The 18,331-nt window shown below is 49.5% G+C and overlaps 1 protein-coding gene across 1 annotated transcript; it reads left to right on the top strand.

Moving 5' to 3' along the window:
• Window positions 1-222: 222 nt before the first annotated feature.
• CLRN3 (clarin 3) lies at window positions 223-17,827 on the top strand. The gene is made up of 3 exons (XM_061162910.1): window positions 223-620; window positions 9,491-9,670; window positions 16,021-17,827. The coding sequence occupies exons 1-3, from the start codon at window positions 392-394 to the stop codon at window positions 16,299-16,301; spliced, it is 690 nt and encodes a 229-aa protein (XP_061018893.1). The 5' UTR covers window positions 223-391; the 3' UTR covers window positions 16,302-17,827.
• The last annotated feature ends 504 nt before the right edge of the window (window positions 17,828-18,331 follow it).

Raw genomic sequence — 18,331 nt, 5'->3', positions numbered from 1 at the left:
GAGGTACAGGGCGTATTATTTAGGAATTCTAGTTCTGTCCTGATGTGGTAGGCTGATTTTGTTTTCAAGGCACTTGAAGAAAAAGAGTTATAAGTGAGTTGCGTGATTGGTGATGTCTCTGGAAGACTGTTTATCCCTTGTTCCTCCCAGTTGGCGGTAACCATAGCAACCTCTTACTCCAGACCAAAGTTCAGCACCGTAAATCTTTATGACCCTAGTCACAGTCCAATGTTCATCAGTGTTACCCTTCCTCCTAAAGAGTGAGGTTTTATACTTCACAAGAAAAGTATGAGACTCCATTTCTAAACACCGGGCTCCAAATGAGAAGGCTCAAAAATAGCATAAAAAGATCTTTGCGTTTTTACCCTAGGACCCTTCTTGCCCTGAGAAAATGCCGACAGCAAAGAAAACACTGACGTTCTTATTCAGCTTCATCACCAGCCTGGGGGCTTTCATCGTCCTCTGCTCTGTTCTGGCAACTCAACAATGGATCCGCAGTACCATCGCCATCAGCGACTCTTCTTCGAATGGTAGTGTGATCATCACCTATGGACTCCTTCGTGGGAAGAGTATTCAAGAACTGAGTCACGGACTTGCAGAATCGGACAAAAATTTTGAAGGTAATTACAGCTTATTTGAATGCGCACAGTGAGGCTGAATTAACTGGGTTAGAGTCACGTCGTCCTGTATTTGGGTCAAATAGCCCTTCAGAAATAATTTCCTGGTAAATTTTAGTTGGGCTGTAGATATGATCGCTTATTTTTAATTTTGAAAATTCATCGAATCACTGTTTCAGCTTCCTCAGGTCTGGTTGGGTCTATTAGCAGAAGAGTCTAAATCCTTCTGGTAGAGTTGGGTTTAAACTGTGTGTGTGTGTGTGTTAGTTGCTCAGTCATCTCTGACTCTTTGCGACCCCATGGATCTTAGCCCACCAGGTTCCTCTGTCTTTGGGATTCCCCAGAAAAGAATACTGGAGTGGGTTGCCACTCCCTTCTCCAGAACAATCTTCATGACCCAGGGATTGAACCTGAGTCTCCTGCATTGCAGGCAAATTCTTTACCATCTGAGCCACTAGGGAAGCCTTAAACAGCACCAGAGTTTATTGACAAGAAAAAATGAATTAGAAAATATGGGCAATTTCTTATCCCTGTATCTCAGGTTCATTTCTTGTCACTGATTTGAATTTTCATTCTTACTTCCAAACTATCTCATTGCTGTTGGAATTGATATTAAACTTCCATCACTTATATTAATTGAATATTTTACAGAAATTCCTATTTTTTTCTGATTTCGTATACACTACTGCTGTACTCTCAATGTGCAGAAAACAAAAATTCATTGAGAATAAGCAGAATTTAGCTACTTACTTGGCATTCGAAGTTTAAATACATACCCTTGCTTTCTAAATTTAAAAACAAAATTTATAAACTATTTAGCACCTTAAATAGATTTTGTTCTAAATGATGTTTTATGTAGCTTACTATATAAGCTTTATCAGGTATTATGCAGTCCTCACCTCTTTTCTTATAAACATACATCATTTTTTTAAAAAATAGTGTTTCCAATAAGTTTACCAATAAGATGGTAGGTTTATAAGATAGGAAAAGCTCTCAGCTATATTACAGAAGTCTAATTCTGTTCAAGTGCTGACTTGCCTTTTTTTTTTTAGTATTTATTTTTATTCATTTATTTATTTGCAGCACCAGATCTTAGTTGTGGGACTAAGTTGTGAGACTCCCACTTAGTTGGGAGACCTTTTATTTACAGCTTGTGGCTCTTTAGTTGCTGCATGTGGGATCCAGTTTCCTGACCAGGGACCCAACTTGGGCCCCCTGCATTGGGACCTTGGAGTCTTAGCCCCTAGACCACCAAGGAAGCCCTAAACTTACATCATTTTCTATCTTATGCAAATGTAATGTTTAGTCCTCAAGCCATGCATAAAGTTGGGAGTTTGAGCCTTTGACCTTAACTCCAAGTTCTAGCTCTAATTTGTGACTTTATTAATGAAATGATTTCCTTAATTCCAGAGCAGCATAATTATATTTCCAAATTATGAATCTGCCTTTTATACCTTAGCAAAAGTAAAGTCTCTGCCAGTATTTTAGTGGCATTACACGTCTTCTCTTGTACTGACCTCAGCTCCCCAGGAAAATGAGGAGAATTCACTTCGTGGCAACAAAAGACGAAGACTTTCAGAGATTCAGTCCCACTTTCAGTTCTGTGAATACCATTTGCAAAACCAAAACTTCCTCTAGCTCCTGAATTTCCAGATACATGTTCAATTTTTAAAATATGAGACAACAGTCTGGAAATTTTTAAATTTTCATACAGTGTCTGTTTACAACCAGTTAGTTCCCATTGGAGGTAAATGGCTTCAATGAGCTCCCTGGCTCCCTGCCTCTTGGGGAGCTCAGAGGAGATCTGGGTGGGCCAGCCCGTCTCTAGAGCCCTGTGGGGGTGACGTGAATACGGTGACTGTCGGAGGGTGGGGGCAGCCGTGGGCAAGGATAACCCTGAAGGCGGCGGGGCCCGGTGGGCGCTGCAGGGCAGTGTGTGCCCACAAAGGAGGCAGAGTATTTGCATTTGCCTTGCCTGGCTCTCTTCTTTTATTCTTGGTCCCCAGAGACCCACATTCCAGCTTCAGGTCCATGCCTCCAGCCACACAGAGGTTTAGGCGGCACTCCACCTCCCAGACACTGAGGAGCTGCTCAATTTCAGGGGGTAACAATCTGCTGGGGACCCCTTGGAACCCAGGGGGCCTTCAGTGCTGGTAGCTTTAGCAGTCTTTGAGGTGGAACACTTGCCAACTTTCCTTGCAGAGAGGGGGAAAGCCACGTAGCCACAAGGTAGACGGTGCCTTGGCTGGTGTAGGTCCCCAGGGAGCAGAATGATAAGCCTGCAGTGAGATGGCTTCCTCAGGACCACACAGGCTCATTTCCAATCAGAAACCAGCCATTGGCAGCACAGCAAAGTCACTGATATGAATGCCACCTTTCTGCTCTGCAGTGATGGATTGCCTTTTCAAATAAGAAGTTAACAAGGTCAGTTTCTTAGCCAGGAAGAGGTCAGACTGAAACCTCCAAAGCATGATAAATATTGCTAAAACCCTGTTCTGTTCCAGCCTAGGATTGATCACATGGTGCCAATCTGGGGCTGTTGATTTCTGAAATGAAAGAGCAGCATGAAGCAACGGTGGCTGAGCTCAACGTGCAAAAATAATCCAGCCAACTGCGTGTCACTTGGGGAAAATAATCAGTCCAACCTGGGGAGGAACCTTTCCATGGCCTAACTAGACTGTTTGGGCAGCTCAGGTTCTCCAGGAGTTCCACCAGCCTTGTCCAGTGGATCCCAGCTTGTCCAACACCCAGATGAAAAGGGCTGTGTGTCACGAGTGAGCATGTTGCTTGGCTACGCCAAAAGTTCTAGTTATTTAATTTCAGTTAAAAAAAAATCCTCCCTGGGCAGCTGTTACATAAGTGAAGGGCTTGGATCCTGAGTGGAATTGCACAGAGTCCCTGTGTGGACTCACCACTTAGTCTTCCTAGAGAAAGACACCCTCACTGGTTAAATCCAGCAGCCTGCCCTACCTGTAGGGCTAAGGTGTGTGCAGGTTGCTATGAGAACACAGGGGCGTTTCACCCCAAACGTGCCTCCCTTCCTCCAAGTCTCTTTCCTTTTTGTCCCCAGGGAACTCAGAGTTGTACTATTGGCTCACGTTTAAAATGATGAGAGAAGTGAATCTGCTGCAGAAAAATCAAGTAACTGCAAGAACAAAGAGAGGAGGTTTATTTCTCCAGAATGTACAAAAAGCCCCTTCTTACCTCTCCTACCCGCCCAGTCTTACCCCACAGACATCCCGTACTTTCCCTCAGGTAGGAGTGACTTATTATTTGCCACTAGAGACGCGGCCCCGCTGGGAGGTGGAGCATAAAGGGGCAGAAGAGGCTCTCCCCTGCTCTTCTTGCTGAGATGTGTGTGCATGCGTGCTCAGCCGCTCAGTCGTGTGAGACTCTTTGTGACCCCCATGGACTGTAGCCCACCAGGCTCCTCTGTCCATGGACTTTCCCAGGCAAGATAACCGGAGCTCTCCTCTTCAGCCCACCAAAGTGGGTTGCCATTTCCTCCTCCAAGGGATCTTCCTGACCCAGGGATCGAACCTTTGTCTCTTGCCTTGGCAGGTGGATTCTAAACCACTGCGCTGAGCCTCCTTGGAAGCCACCCCCGCACCTCTCCAGACTGAGATAACCCTGGTCAATTTCCCAGGGTCGAGGCCAGCAGCTGGGACATCCAGGGGGAGCTCCCAGGCCACACTCTGGTGTCTGTGGAGTCAACGAGCCCTTCCAGGGGTACACTGGGGTCCAGAGATCCAGGAGTTCCGTTGGGTCAGGCCCCCTGGTGTCCAGATGCTTGAGGCTGCTCCTTCCCACATAAAAGCCAGCAGCTCTGCCTCAATTTCCTGGGACTTCTTGTAAAGCAGACTGGAAGGGCCAGGTGGCCCCTGGGTCTTCAATATAAATCTTTAGGCCCAGGAAGCCCAGACGTTCAGATGACCGTTCACATCTGCACTGCCCACCACCCAGTACATTTTGGCCTTGTTGCCAGAGCTGCCAGAATCCGGACAATTGGTTCCAATTGTGAGATGGCTTTCTTGATTTTGACGCTCGGCCCCTCAAAGCAAGAAAAAAAGAACTGAATGTATTTGCTAATTTTGTAGGCAGAGAGCAGCTGTCAGATGCTGTGGAGGTTGATTGTGTTTTCATTCTTGCTCAACTTTCACCGAATTTCTAGCTTTCACTGTCTGAGTTCTGAGCGGGCTTGGGGGGAAGGTTGGGAGGCTGGAGGGTGCAGGAGATACGGCCGTCATACCTGTGGGGCAGGGATCTCAGAAGGCTGAAATACAATTTTGAAATGTGGCAGTTAAACTTAAGCCAAATTGTCACATTAATTCATAGAAAAGTATGAGTCACATTGACTCCCCTTTGATGTCCGTGTGTGCTCAGTTGCTCGGTCATGTCTGACCCTTGTGGCCCCATGGACTGCAGCCCACCAGGCTTCCCTGTCTGTGGTATTTTCCAGGCAAGAATAGTGGAGTGGGTTGCCATTTCCTACTCCCGGGGATGTTCCCAACCCAGGGATTGAACCCAGGACTCCTGCGTCTGCTGTATTGGCAAGTGGATTCTTCACCACTGAGTTTCCTGGGAAGTCCTCTAGTGAATCTTACCAACGGTCAAAAAGAAAGCCACACCAGATTGTTCCTTTCTAATTTGCTCTAAAATGTGGAATGTTCACCATTCACAAATGACCCTCCACTTACAGATTTAATAAAAAAGTTTCCGGACTTCAGGCACTTGGACACATGACATTTTCCCCATGCTGAAATTTTTATTTTCTAGCTGTGCTCCATTGCTCGGTCGTATCTGACTCATTGCAACCCCATAGACTGTTGCCCGCCAGGCGGCTCTGTCCATGAAATTTTCCAGGCAAGAATACTGGAGTGGGTTGCCAGTTCCTCCTCCAAGGGACCCAGGGATTGAATCTGCATCTTTTGTGTCTCCCGTATTGACAGACGGGTTCTTTACCACTAGTGCCATCTGGGAAGCCCTATTTTCTAGTTAAGTATCCAAATTATGTCTCATTGGCTAAGGACAGAGTTCCCTTAGTCCCCAGGAAACTTCTGATCTGGTGCTGGAGCTTCCTCCTTGATGCTCAGGCAGAGCCAGGGGGTCATGGAACGCAGGAGAAGTAGTTCTTCCTGGGGGGTGGCCAAGTTTGGAAGGATCCACAGCATTTGACTTGCATCTTGAAGCAGGTGTGTCCTGCTTCTTGTTTTTTCTACTCTGGTGTCATCTTCCACAAGTCACTAAATAGCTGTGTGCGGCCTCACAGCCTGGCAAAGCACCTCACTCATCTCCAGGGTGAGACAGACCAAGAAGCCAGAGTCCCGGGCTTGAGGGCCGGACCTTGGAACAGTCTCAGTGCAGATGGTCCCTCCCCCAGAAGGGCAGGGTTCCCCACCTGGGCAACAATGGGTGACGAAGAGGAGCACGTTCTCAGTTAAGCCAAGGCCTGTCAGAGTTCTTACCGAGCGCATCACCAAGAAGACCTAGCCAGAGTGCAAAAACAAGTAAGCTGTGTGGAGAACTTAGCCCTGCCCGTGGGTCATTAGCAGAAATGGTGACAGGGCCAGACAGCACCAGGGAGGAGTGGACTGGCCGTGTGTGCACTGGACTTTGCCCCCAGGGCCTGGCTCCCTGGGCAGTGAGCTCATGGCCTGCATGTTGCTGAGCTGGTATTTCCCTCTCCCTTCCTCCCTGGTCTCCTGTGGGGTTGGCAGGGCTGTGGCTGCGCTCACCGGAGCCCACACCCGTGTCTCCTTCCTCCTGGCCGTTTCCTTTCCTGCCTCTGTCCTCTTCTGTTCGGCTCCCGCGCGCCTGGCATTGCGTCCCCGGTCGGTCCAGCTGGGGACGCTTCCAGCTCAGGCCGGGCCACGTGACCTGGCCATCAAGATGAACTCTCTCATGCACAAGGGTCTTTACGACCATATCCCCACTGCCGGGATGTCTGAAGGCAGACTTGCTGACTCGCATGTCTTTCACGTCTACCCTCTGTCCGTTGACAAATTTACTTCCTTCACAGACTACTGCTGATTTAAAACAAAAATGTCTGAGCGACTAACACGTAGGTGTTAGAGGTAGACAGAGGATGACACAGGGAGGGTCACATCTTATCAGGAGAGCTGAGCCCGTCTGGCCATCATGAATGGGAAGGACAGTCAGACTAGAGTGTGTGTGGATTCAGGGCCAGGATGGCCGGAGCTTTGGAATCACATCTTATGACTAACTCACTGGGTTTACATCCTCTTTTCAAATATTGGGAAAAGCTCCAGGCAGGAGAGGATGGAGTGGATTCTGCATTGGTCCCAAAGGAGCATTAGAACCCAGGGTTAATATCATAGAAATGCAGGATGAAGAACCTTTCAATGGCTACGATACCACAGGGATGAAAAGGGCCACCGTGAAGACGAGGGGCTCCTTGTTCCCAGGACACAGTCTGGAATGACACTCTGCAGCTCCTGCCTGCAGAACATCCGGGGGTCCCCTCTGGCTTCTAGGGCCCTGGTTCCTTAAAACTCACCACCCACAGCAGAACAAGAAAGCTTCTGTGGCTGTTTTGGTTTCTGTTCTTTTAAGCTGCTCTGGGTGAAGATGTGAGAAACTCCGGCTGTCTCCTAGGGGCCCTGAGAAACAGGAATGAAAAGAAGGAAGCTCGAACTCTTTCTCTCCCACCCCCACCATGGTTCCTCAGCTCAGTTCAGTCACTCAGCCGTGTCTGACCCTTTGGGACCCCATGGATTGCAGGCTTCCCTGTCCATCACCGACTCCCAGAGTTTGTTCAAACTCAAGTCCATTGAGTCAGTGATGCCGTCCAACCGTCTTATCCTCTGTTCTCCCCTTCTCCTCCTGCCTTCAATCTTTCCCAGCATCAGGGGCTTTTCCAGTGAGTCAGTTCTTCACATCAGGTGGCCAAAGTATTGGAATTTCAGCTTCAACATCAGTCCTTCCAATGAACACTCAGGACTGATCTCCTTTAGGATGGACTGGTTGGATCTCCTTGCAGTCCAAGGGACTCTCAAGAGTCTTCTCCAACACCACCGTTCAAAAGCATCAATTCTTCAGTGTTCAGCTTTCTTTATGGTCCAGCTCTTGCATCCATACATGACTACTGGAAAAACCATAGCCTTGACTAGATGGACCTTTGTTGGCAAAGTAGTGTCTCTGCTTTTTAATATGCTGTCTAGGTTGCTCATAGTTTTTCTTCCAAGGAGCAAGCGTCTTTTAATTTCATGGCTGCAGTCACCATCTGCAGTGATTTTGGAGCCCCCCAAAATAAAGTCTCTCACTGTTTCCATTGTTTCCCACATCTATTTGCAATGAAGTGATGGGACCGGATGCCATGATCTTAGTTTTTTGAACGTTGGATTTTAAGCCAGCTTTTTCACTCTCCTCTTTCACTTTCATCAAGAGGCTCTTTAGTTCCTCTTTGCTTTCTGCCATAAGGGTGGTGTCATTTGCTTATCTGAGGTTATTGATACTTCTCCTGGCAGTCCTGACTCCAGCTTGTGCTTCATCTTGCTTGACATTTCCCATGATATACTCAACATGTAAGTTAAATAAGCAGGGTGACAATATGCAGCCTAGATGTACTCCTTTCCCAATTTGGAACCAGTCTGTTCCATGTCCAGTTCTAACTTGCTTCTTACCTGCATTCAGATTTATCGGGAGGCAGGTAAGGTGATCTGGTATTCCCTTTTCTTTAAGAATTTTCCACAATTTATTGGATCCACACAGTCAACAGCTTTAGCATAATCAATGATGCGTAAGTAGATGTTTTCTGGAGTTCTCTTGCATTTTCAATGATCCAGCGGATGTTGGCAATTTGATTTCCAGTTCCTCTGCCTTTTCTAAATCCAGCTTGAACATCTGGAAGTTCTTGGTTCACTTAGTATTGAAGGATTTTGAGCATTACTTTGCTAGCATGTGAGATGATGATAGTTCTTCTGTGTATTCTTGCCACCTCTTCTTAATATCTTCTGCTTCTGTTAGGTCCATACCATTTCTGTCTTTTATTGTGCTCATCTTTGCCTGAAATGTTCTGTTGGCATCTCCAATTTTCTTGAAGAGATCTCTAGTCTTTCCCATTCTGTTGTTTCCCTCTATTTCTTTGCATTCATCGCTGAGGAAGGCTTTCTTATCTCACCTTGCTATTCTTTGGAACTCTGCCTTCAGATGGGTATATTTTTCCTTTTCTCCTTTGCCTTTCGCTTCTCCTCTTTTCTCAGCTATTTGTAAGGCCTCCTCCAACTACCATTTTGCCTTTTCCATTTCTTTTTCTTGGGGATGGCTGATCACTGAGGAAGGCTTTCTTATCTCTGCTAGCATGGTTCCTACACCTTGCCATTCCAGTGATGTTGTCAGTGTATTACTGAGGACTCTGAAATCTTATTCCCAGTTTAGTTTTGCCTTCTTTCACAGAATGTCCTGGTAAACACTTTACTGAATGTAGTGGCAGTCTCCCAAGGGGCTCAATGCACAGAGAGCTCTTGGAGATGTTCTATAAACATGTGGCTGGACTTCCAGGTAAGAGTGGGGCCAAGGCGCCTCTGTGGTCTGACCATCTTGTATCGTAAACAGCAGAGGGAGCCGGGCAAGCAGACACCAGGGGAGGCTGGCTGGTGGTCAGAGACAGGAGGGTGACGAAAGCAGGAACTGATGGCAGAGGGCGCAGGACATCCATGTTTCATTTCACACGTGTGCAGATCCCCTGCACTCCAGAAATATGGAACTGTTATGGAAAGGCTGAGGGTGTCTAGCCCCAGCGTCTAAGCAGGCGGAATGGGAAGGAGCCCTGGGTGCGGGAGGGTGGATCAGCCCCCGGGTCCAGGGCTGGCCTTTGTGTTCAGGCACCACATACTTACCAGCCCTTGTTTCAGTTTTAGGGACATTGAACAATTCTTCCTCGAAGACTCTGCACTCAGTGGTCCTCGTGTTCCTGGCCCTTGGCTTGTTCAGTTCGCTGCTGAGCGCCGGGTTCACCTTCTACAACAGCGTCAGCAACCCCTACCAGACGTTCCTGGGGCCGATGGGGGTGTACACCTGGAGCGGCCTCAGTGGTCAGTATCGGCCCGTCCTGGCCTCTGTCCCCCTGGTTCCCTCACACGAGGACACGCGCGGTCATGGTCGGACCCTGGGCATTAAGAGTGTGCTGAGTTGAGTGTGGGGGGCTGAGGTTTATTTTTGCAAGCCTACAGCATGTATTTAGCATCTTCAGATGTGTTTCGGGTGCTCTGGGGAAGGGCAGACTGTGGGTAAGGAGGGTGTGTTAGGTGTTAAAAATGTGTGATATACCCAGTCTTTGCCTTAGAGTATCTAGGGTAAAGCGTTAACCAGAAACACTCGCATCAACAAAGCGTTCAATGGGCTCCTGCTGCGTGCTTGACTGCAAAGTAGGCTCCATGTGACGTGCAGAAGCACACACGTGCACACACACACACACGCACATTTATTTAGTCCCCTTCTTGCCGCCATAGAACAGCAGTCGACTTGGCCTAACATCTAAACATGATGGTGCAGAGAGCCTCCAAGAATGTCGTTGTGGCACATCTGGGCCGACGCCCTTACTGTGGGCGACCTGTGAACCCCGGGAGTCGGCTGGGTGGCACTGTGAGGTAGTGTTGTCTGTTTGGGGGGAAAGGTGTTGGGGTGGGGAGTGGGAAGTGGGGTCCAGTTGGGGTCACAGTGTTTTGGACTCTCTGAGGGTCTCACGGGTTCTGGGGCCACTGTGTCTGCCCAGGGGCTTGGTCCAGTGGGAGCCTTGTTGCCCCTGCCTGACAGTGGGGTTTCTCCTGCTCAGTCCCTCTCTCCACCATGAGAACCTGATCTCGAGAGTGATCAGAAATGGCCCATCCTACTAATGGACTTCCGGCCTTGACGAGGCACAGGCTGGAGTCAGGATTGCCAGGAAAAGTATCAATAACCTCAGATGTGCAGATGACACCACCCTTATGGCAGAGAGTGAAGAGGAACTGAAGAGCCTCTTGATGAAAGTGAAAGAGGAGCGTCAAAAAGCTGGCTTAAAGCTCAACGTTAAAAAAACAAAGATCATGGCATCTGGTCCCATTACTTCATGACAAATAGATGGGGAAACAATGGAAACAGTGAGAGACTTTATTTTGGGGGGCTCCAAAATTACTGCAGATAGTGACTGCAGCCATGAAATTAAAAGACGCTTGCTCCTTGGAAGAAAAACTATGAGCAACCTAGACAGCATATTAAAAAGCAGAGACATTACTTTGCCAACAAAGGTCCATCTAGTCAAGGCTATGGTTTTTCCAGTAGTCATGTATGGATGCAAGAGTTGGACCATAAAGAAAGCTGAGCACCAAAGAATTGATGCTTTTGAACGGTGGTGCTGGAGAAGACTCTTGAGAGTCCCTTGGACTGCAAGGAGATCCAACCAGTCCCCCCTAAAGGAAATCAGTCCTGAATATTCATTGAAAGGCTGATGCTGAAGCTGAAATCCCAATACTTTGGCCACCTGATGTGAAGAACTGACTCATTGGAAAAGACCCTGATGCTGGGAAAGATTGAAGGCAGGAGGAGAAGGGAATGACAGAGGATGAGATGGTTGGATGGCATCACCGACTCAATGGACATGGATTTGAGCAAACTCTGGGAGTTGGTGATGGACAGGGAGGCCTGGTGTGCAGCAGTCCGTGGGGTCACAAAGAGTCAGACATGACTGAGCGACTGAACTGAACTGAACTGGACTAATGGGATGGCCCTGGCAGTGGCTGTGTGTGTGTAGCAGGTGGTGTATTTAAACACAGACCAGGGGCTTTCAGGGACAAGATAGGTGCTCTGGATATTGGGGTATCAGGAAGCCTCATATGACGGGCTCTGGGTGGCTTCCTGTCCTTCTGTGAGGCCATCAGGACACTGGCCAGTGTAGGCGGCTGGAGGCGCCGCTGGGCTGTGGATCCCAGCAGCGCTGTGCTGAGACCGTGAACCCCTGGCTCTCTGGGGAGGGAAGCCCTGAGCACAGGCCGGGCTGGTGTGAGTGCACACGCACTTCCTCTGTGGCCTTTTTCAAGCTCATGTTTGAGAAGCCAGCCCCATTCTGGCATGGATACAAGGAAGAGCCTCTCAACACTCTGACCAAACAAGCTGGGATTCCTAAACATCGTGCAGGACAACAGGTGGAAATCCGGGCTGCCCCAGGCAAGCTCGCACACCTGCCTCTCAGCTCCGAGAGTCCGGGATCAGGCTGCTGTAGCCACATCCGCACATGACCAGCCCTTTCCTTTGTTTCTGCGCATTTGTGATCAAAACAAGCAGATGCCCAAACCTAAAGGGCATTAGCTGCCGGCCAGGAAGGAGCGTTTGTGCTTCCCATCTCACGGCAGACCTGGAGGAGTTGGTTCCAAACTCAGAGACCCTCACGTGGACACCAGAGTTCTGCGCCCCAAGCTGTTTCTCTGACCATAGTTCACCTCTGTCAACCAAATCGAAGCAAGACTCGTTGGCACTCATTGCCAGGGTGGAAAAAATAGATTCTTTTAATTTTTGCTCATGCGATGAAGACGCTGAGGGAAGCGGTGGCTTCAGGTACAACTGGATCCAGGATCTCAGCCTGAGCCGTCAGATCTCTGTCTCCTCCAGTGTTCCCTCCATCAGTGAGTAGCTAGGCTGGTCCTCTTAAAGGCAAGACATCTGCCGGCTCTTTCTGACCCATCACAGATGCAGCAACCCCAAGAGAAAAGATGACTTTCCCCCCTCCAAAACCTGACTTTTGCTGAAGTTGGCCTCCTCCATTTCTGGAGCAGTCTCCATAGCTGGCAGGGTTGAATTCACTGACCGGCCCACCTTGGCTGAGGATACTGACCCCCTGGAGCTGGAGCTGAGGGGGAGGATCTCAGAGGAACACTGATCAGAGGGATGGGTCAGGTGTGGGGCCAGCCAGACAAAACCTACCCGCGTTGCTCCGTCTACACCCACAGGGTCCAGAACCCATCCCCTGGTCTCTGCAGGAGAAAGCCCTTGGCTTCAGCGTCTTCCTCCACAGTTGAATATGAGCTGGCTTTGTCCAGGGCAGAGGCCTAATGCATGTCTGTGGAGGCAGACACGAGGAACAAGGCCAGCCGCCTCCCTACCTCCCAGCCCCCACCTGGTTCTGACAACAAAGAATTGCTTGGTGGGCAGCAAGCTCCCGCCACATTCCTTCGCAGGCTCGGGGCAAGTTCCGACACAGAGAGTGGCTGTGAGGTGGGCTGAAGCACAGTTGGAGACTTTGATATGGAAGGCAGAGGTGAGCAGCCTCCAGCTCTCAAAGGGAGGACTTGGGGCCCTTTTGGTTGAAGAACTTGCTGAAAACTCGGGTCCCCCGAGGCTCAACCTGCAGCAGGCTTTGTGCGCAAATACGCCATCTCCGGGCCCCTACCTTGGGTCACTCTGGCACCAGCGGCCAGGGTCAGGCTGCCCTCAGGCGCCCTGGAGGCTGAGGGAAGGGCCGCACATGCCTCTCCAGGCTGGGCTTGGACACAGGCTCCTTGGCTACAGGAAGAAGGGGTGTGGTTTGCTGGCTTGTCTCTGAAGCAACAGAAGGAAATGCTGCTTTGAGGGCAAAAAACGTGAAGCACAGCCTCCCCTCCCTGGCCCCTGTGCCCTCTGAGCCCAGCCTGGCCTGGTGACCCTGACCCCAGGGGAAAGAACTGTAGACTGAGAGGTGCTGGAGATGACGGCGGAGCCAGAGAGAGCGCTGCAGACAGTCTGCTCCGACACGCTCGGTCCTCAGCCCGGGAACCCGAGACCAGAGGAATTTGCGTGCAGAACCATTTCCTGTGCTTCTTCCTCACACCTTCGTCTCGTGTCGGTCAGCTGATCTGCAGGCTGGCGCCCTTGGTCTGGAGCAAGTTCATAGCAGTACTGTTGAACTTTATGCAAAACTTTGTTTAGGTCCTTGCTCAGTTGTTCAAGCTCTAAAACCATTGTTGCGTATCTCCGTTGAAATTCATTGCCAATGGGCATGGAATATGATTTCACTTGAATAAGGAATTCTACTGGAAAACCACCTAACGTTTCAGTGTCAGAGCCAGGAATTTTAAGGGCTTCCCTGTTGGCTTAGATGGTAAAGTGTCTGCCTGCAATGAGGGAGACCTGTGTTCTATCCCTGGGTCGGGAAGATCCCCTGGAGAAGGAACTGACAACCCACTCTAGTACTCTTGCCTGGAAAATTCCATGGACAGAGGAGCCTGATAGGCTACAGTCCATGGGGTTGCAAAGAGTCGGACATGACTGAGCGACTTCACTTTCACTTTCAAGATGACTGTCCTAATACGGGATCGTTATCTGTAATCAGCAAGTCGCAAGCCCACGGGGACAGGGCCGGGGGTGGAAGGCCAGCGCCCTGAGCCCTCGGGGGCTCCTCCATTGGCCACGGGGCTCCCTCTAGGCCCCATAAACCTTCTGTCCCAGAAACCACAGAAGCAGGCAGTGAGCAGCGTCCCCTTCCGCTGGGGGCTCAGCTCAGCGTCCATGTCCGTCGGTGGGCGCCCCTCGCGGTTCAAGTCAAAGTCGTGAGCGTCCACTTCAGAGAACAGCGTGTAGCCCACTTCTGGGTTTTGCTCCCCTCTGACTAAAGCTTTTAGAAGAAACTTCCCAAGAGCAGAAAGAGGGATAATTACAGGGTGTAAGAGGCATAGCTCAGAGGGGAGGGGCTTTGTGCACGCCTACTCCTGTTATTATTAAGAAATAAAAGCATTAGGTTGAAGATGAAAGACTGTCATCATGGGGAATGAAAACTCCTCACCCAGAAGCCCTCTAATTAGGGCCTCTGGAGGGCCGTTCCCTGGGTGTGGGTTATAACCAGGGCATGTTGGGTGCAAATGTCCTCCTAGTGTTGGGTAAACGTCAGCAGAGGAAGAGTCAGAGAGTGTGTGTCTGTCTGGATCTCCATCCTGGGGACTCCTGGACGGCCGCCTGGCATGGTCAAGCCTGACTCCACTGGACGGCTCCTCACAAATGCAGCACAGCTGCCTTCTGACCCTCCTTCCTCTGCCCTTTGAACAATCTATTGAGACATGACTCACATACTGTACAGTCCACCCATTTAAGAGTGCCGGTCAGCAGTTTCTGGTGTATTCACAGACCTGTGCAACCATCACCACGGTTGATTTGAGGATATTCTCCTGACCGCGAAAGGAAACCCCTCCCCCGGTGCCCCCCACAGCCCGAAGCAGCCTCGAAGCTCCTTGGGGTTTGTAGCTCACCCCCTTCGGAAGGTGAGGATCGAGGTTCAGAGCAGTTGAACGCATCTCCCAAGACCTGTGGCTGGAGACGTTGACCGTGCTGTCTCTGACTCCAGAACCACGTTCTAAGCCAAGGGGGCTTCCCAAAAGCCAAGACTGAGGAGGGTTCTCTAGTGGAGGACATTGTGAAGAATAAGGGATGAGTTTAGTAAGGAGCGCCTTCTTGGTTGCACGCTGCCCCCCGTTGTGGGTGGAATGAGACCCCCGTTGCCAGGCTGGTGTTCATAGCTCCCCAGGTGGGCCCGACCTCTGTATCCAGGGCTCAGGACCCTCCGGACCCCTCCCCATCAGCTGGACGTGCGTCTCCCAGACCCGGATGCTCTGCAGTCCCTGTCCGTCATGATGGATGGATGTCCCAGCTGCCTCTCCTCCTCGTCCTGCCTCAGCCTCCCCACCACCCTGGTCCTCTCTAGACAGTTGTCCTGTGGACCCCCGTATTCAGTCACTTGTCCCATTGCTCATGCAGCGCACAGGCTCCGTTCATTGCTCTGGGAAGCGGGCAGAGTTCAACTCATTCTGAAAGGGCTTGAGCTGAATGTTTGCTCCTGGTCACAGCCGCCCTGCATTATCGTTAGCATCTGGGGTCTAGAGTCTAGCGTGCGTCTGTCATTTATTTTACCTTCTCCCTAATGCCAAGAAGAGAGTAAACCCCAGGGTAGAAGTTCAGTGAATGTCCATAAGAGTACCTGGTTGATAAAGGAAAAAAAGTGACCTTAAAATGTACATTAGCGTCTATATATGGAATCTAGGAAAACGGTACAGATGAAACTATTTCCAAGGCAGAAACAGAGATGCAGACGTAGGCAACAGACATGTGGATGCAGCGGGGGAAGGGGAGGGTGGGAGGAATTGGGAGATTAGGATGGACGTACACACACCACCGTGTGTAAAATAGGTAGCTGGTGGGAGCCTGCTGTATAGCACAGGGAGTCGGCTCAAGGCCCTGTGGTGACCTAGAGGGGTGGAGTTGGGGTAGGCGGGCAGGAGGTCCAAGAGGGAAGGGACATATGTATGCATGGGGCCGATTCACTTCATTGTACAGCGGAAAGGAACGCAGAGTTGTAAAGCAACTACCCTCCAATAAAAAAAATATTAAAAATAAAAATATTCATTAAAATATACCACCACGTTATTTACGAACTCTTTCTTCCCTTCAGCATCCTTCACATTCATAAGCATGGTGCTCTTTGTGGGGAACACGCAGTCCAATCATCTCTCGGAAGAGCTGGCCCAGAGGCTGTACCCGCTCTATCCAGCGTCCACTCAGCAAGGGACTTCCCACGCTTACGGATACTCCTTCTGGCTCACGCTGCTGGTCATCCTCCTAAACGCGGTCACCGCGGTCATCGTCATCTTCTACCAGAAGGCCAGATACCGGCGGAAGCAGGAGCGGAGGAAGCCCATGGAATCTGCGCCAAGGGATGGGATTTTATTCTGAAGTCCGTGTCCTCGTTTCGGGGCTGGGTCTCCTCTGTCGTACGCCGGCTCTCAGAGCAGTAATGGGCTGGCGCGGCTGAGTCAATCAGCAGGTAAAATTGTGGCCCTGTCCGACCGAAACTCGGTGACAGTTTTCGCATCTCATAACACTACATTCTTCATAAATGATGCACCCTTGACAGAGGACGCTTCCCATGAGGGTGGGGAAGGTGAAGAAAAAGCTCTGCGGTCCGTGTCATGTTCAAAGCAGCGAACATGATTGTGAGCCTGTCGCCCTTCTGACCCGGCCTCACTCTCTTAAGTAATAAAGGCTTGTGTTACACGCCTCCCCTTTGAGTTGCTCAAAGCACTTTGCTACCTGTGACCTCATTCCCCACAGGAGGGACTACGCATTTTGATTTCACTCTGTGAATGGAGACTTGCAGACACAGAAGGATCCAGAAATTGTTTTTCCTAGACCTGGTGTTAGAAGGGAAAGGAGAGACTTAGGGGTGTGTGACCTGGACTTCTGGACCCTCCGCCTCTGATATAACTTAAACCCAGTGGTGGGTAGAGAGGCTGACACTCAGTTTTGAGTTTCCAAGGTGGATTTTTGGCAGGGAAAAAGATGAGGAAGGAAGAAGATCAAGGAAAGATGAAAATTATAGCCCCTCTAACCTCATGCTAAGAAGGTTAAATATATTTTTGCTTTAAAAAGATTGTTGTTAGTTCAGTCAAAATAGAAATGTCATACTGTGGTGAGTTCTAAAAACCCCGTCAACTGACACTCTGCCCGATTGCTGTGGTGTCACCGACACGGGTGAGCGAGCATCACCCATCAGCAGACTCCTGGCGGCCGGAGGCTCAGTAAGACGTGGGGTCCCGCTCTGAGGCTTGCAGGTATATCCTGAGTCAGAGCCAGGGCAGGGGCACAGAGCAGTGACGGATTGCCTTCCAAGCACAGGTGGGTGGAACTAGTTCATGGCTCACGAGAGGACAGTGGGTGACCTGGAATATTAAAAAAAAAAACACCAGATGGATTTGGCCTACTTTGCCTGTAGGATATTCTCTCAGAAAATCACTTTGAGAATCTTTTAGGCTTGAATATCCTACAAGTTAGCCGGGGTCAAATATTGTCAGGATTCTGAGATAATCACCTTTCACATTGAGATAGAACCAGAGCCTAAGGGAACAGAATCCTCATGGTGTAATTTACAAAGCAGCAGCTCTTTGGACAGAAGGATACATCTTTTAGGAAAGTAGCAGAGAGGAACAGTCTGTCCTAGCAATAACATTTTTTTCCTTTGAGAAGCACTGCGTACCTGCAATGTGGTGAACACCATGCTCAGCCCGGTTCCCACCCCCAGGGAGATCACTGTTGAACAGTCAAGACAGATATTCAAAAAGCAGCCACGAATTCCCCGTGAAATGTGTACTTAGTCACAAACTTGTGCTCACTCTTTGAAAAGTCAGTACTCTGTAACCTCCCACCCCCAAGTCCCACAAAGCCAAAATTATTCTAATAAATTAACGTATTGTGAAACTGAATGTATTAAAAATATGATTAACCACGGTGAGAATGTTCTCAATTCTTTGAGGCTAAAAGCGTCTATGTTCTTTGGAGGCTTGAACTTTATATCACATTTTAATAATGGGGACGAGTAACAAAGAAGGAAGCTAAGGGTAATAATTGCGTCTCACTTCATGTATAACATTCGTGCAAAGGACATGGCAAGAGGTGAAGCCTGCGTTTACTTATCTCAGCGTTTGAGCAGAGCTTGGTGTCTTTAGAGGACAAACTATCTCACTCCTGGGATCATACATGGATTTGAGGAAACGTTTAAGACATAGGAAAATCAGGTAAGTGGAACTACAGCTCACAGTTAGGGCGATGAAGAGATAGGCTCCCCTGTCACATCTGAAGGTAGAAGGTAAAGAAGCCGCGTGTGTATTTAGTGAAAACCTTCTGAAGGAACAAAATGGCCAGCTGACTCTTCACAGACACAGCCACTCTTGAAAGGCTGGTCCTGGCCTCGTCCTTGGTCTCTGTCC

The sequence above is a fragment of the Dama dama genome, chromosome 15, assembly GCF_033118175.1.
Source record: "Dama dama isolate Ldn47 chromosome 15, ASM3311817v1, whole genome shotgun sequence".
Lineage (NCBI taxonomy): Eukaryota > Metazoa > Chordata > Mammalia > Artiodactyla > Cervidae > Dama > Dama dama.
This window is presented reverse-complemented; position numbering and strand designations above follow the sequence as displayed.

What these genes read in the sequence shown, in the direction of transcription:
- CLRN3 (XM_061162910.1), top strand. Translation starts at nt 392, where the DNA reads ATGCCGACAGCAAAGAAAACACTGACGTTCTTATTCAGCTTCATCACC. An exon ending in ATCGGACAAAAATTTTGAAG is followed by an intron (nt 621 to 9,490) that starts GTAATTACAGCT and finishes CCCTTGTTTCAG; the next exon opens with TTTTAGGGACATTGAACAAT. An exon ending in CACCTGGAGCGGCCTCAGTG is followed by an intron (nt 9,671 to 16,020) that starts GTCAGTATCGGC and finishes TCTTCCCTTCAG; the next exon opens with CATCCTTCACATTCATAAGC.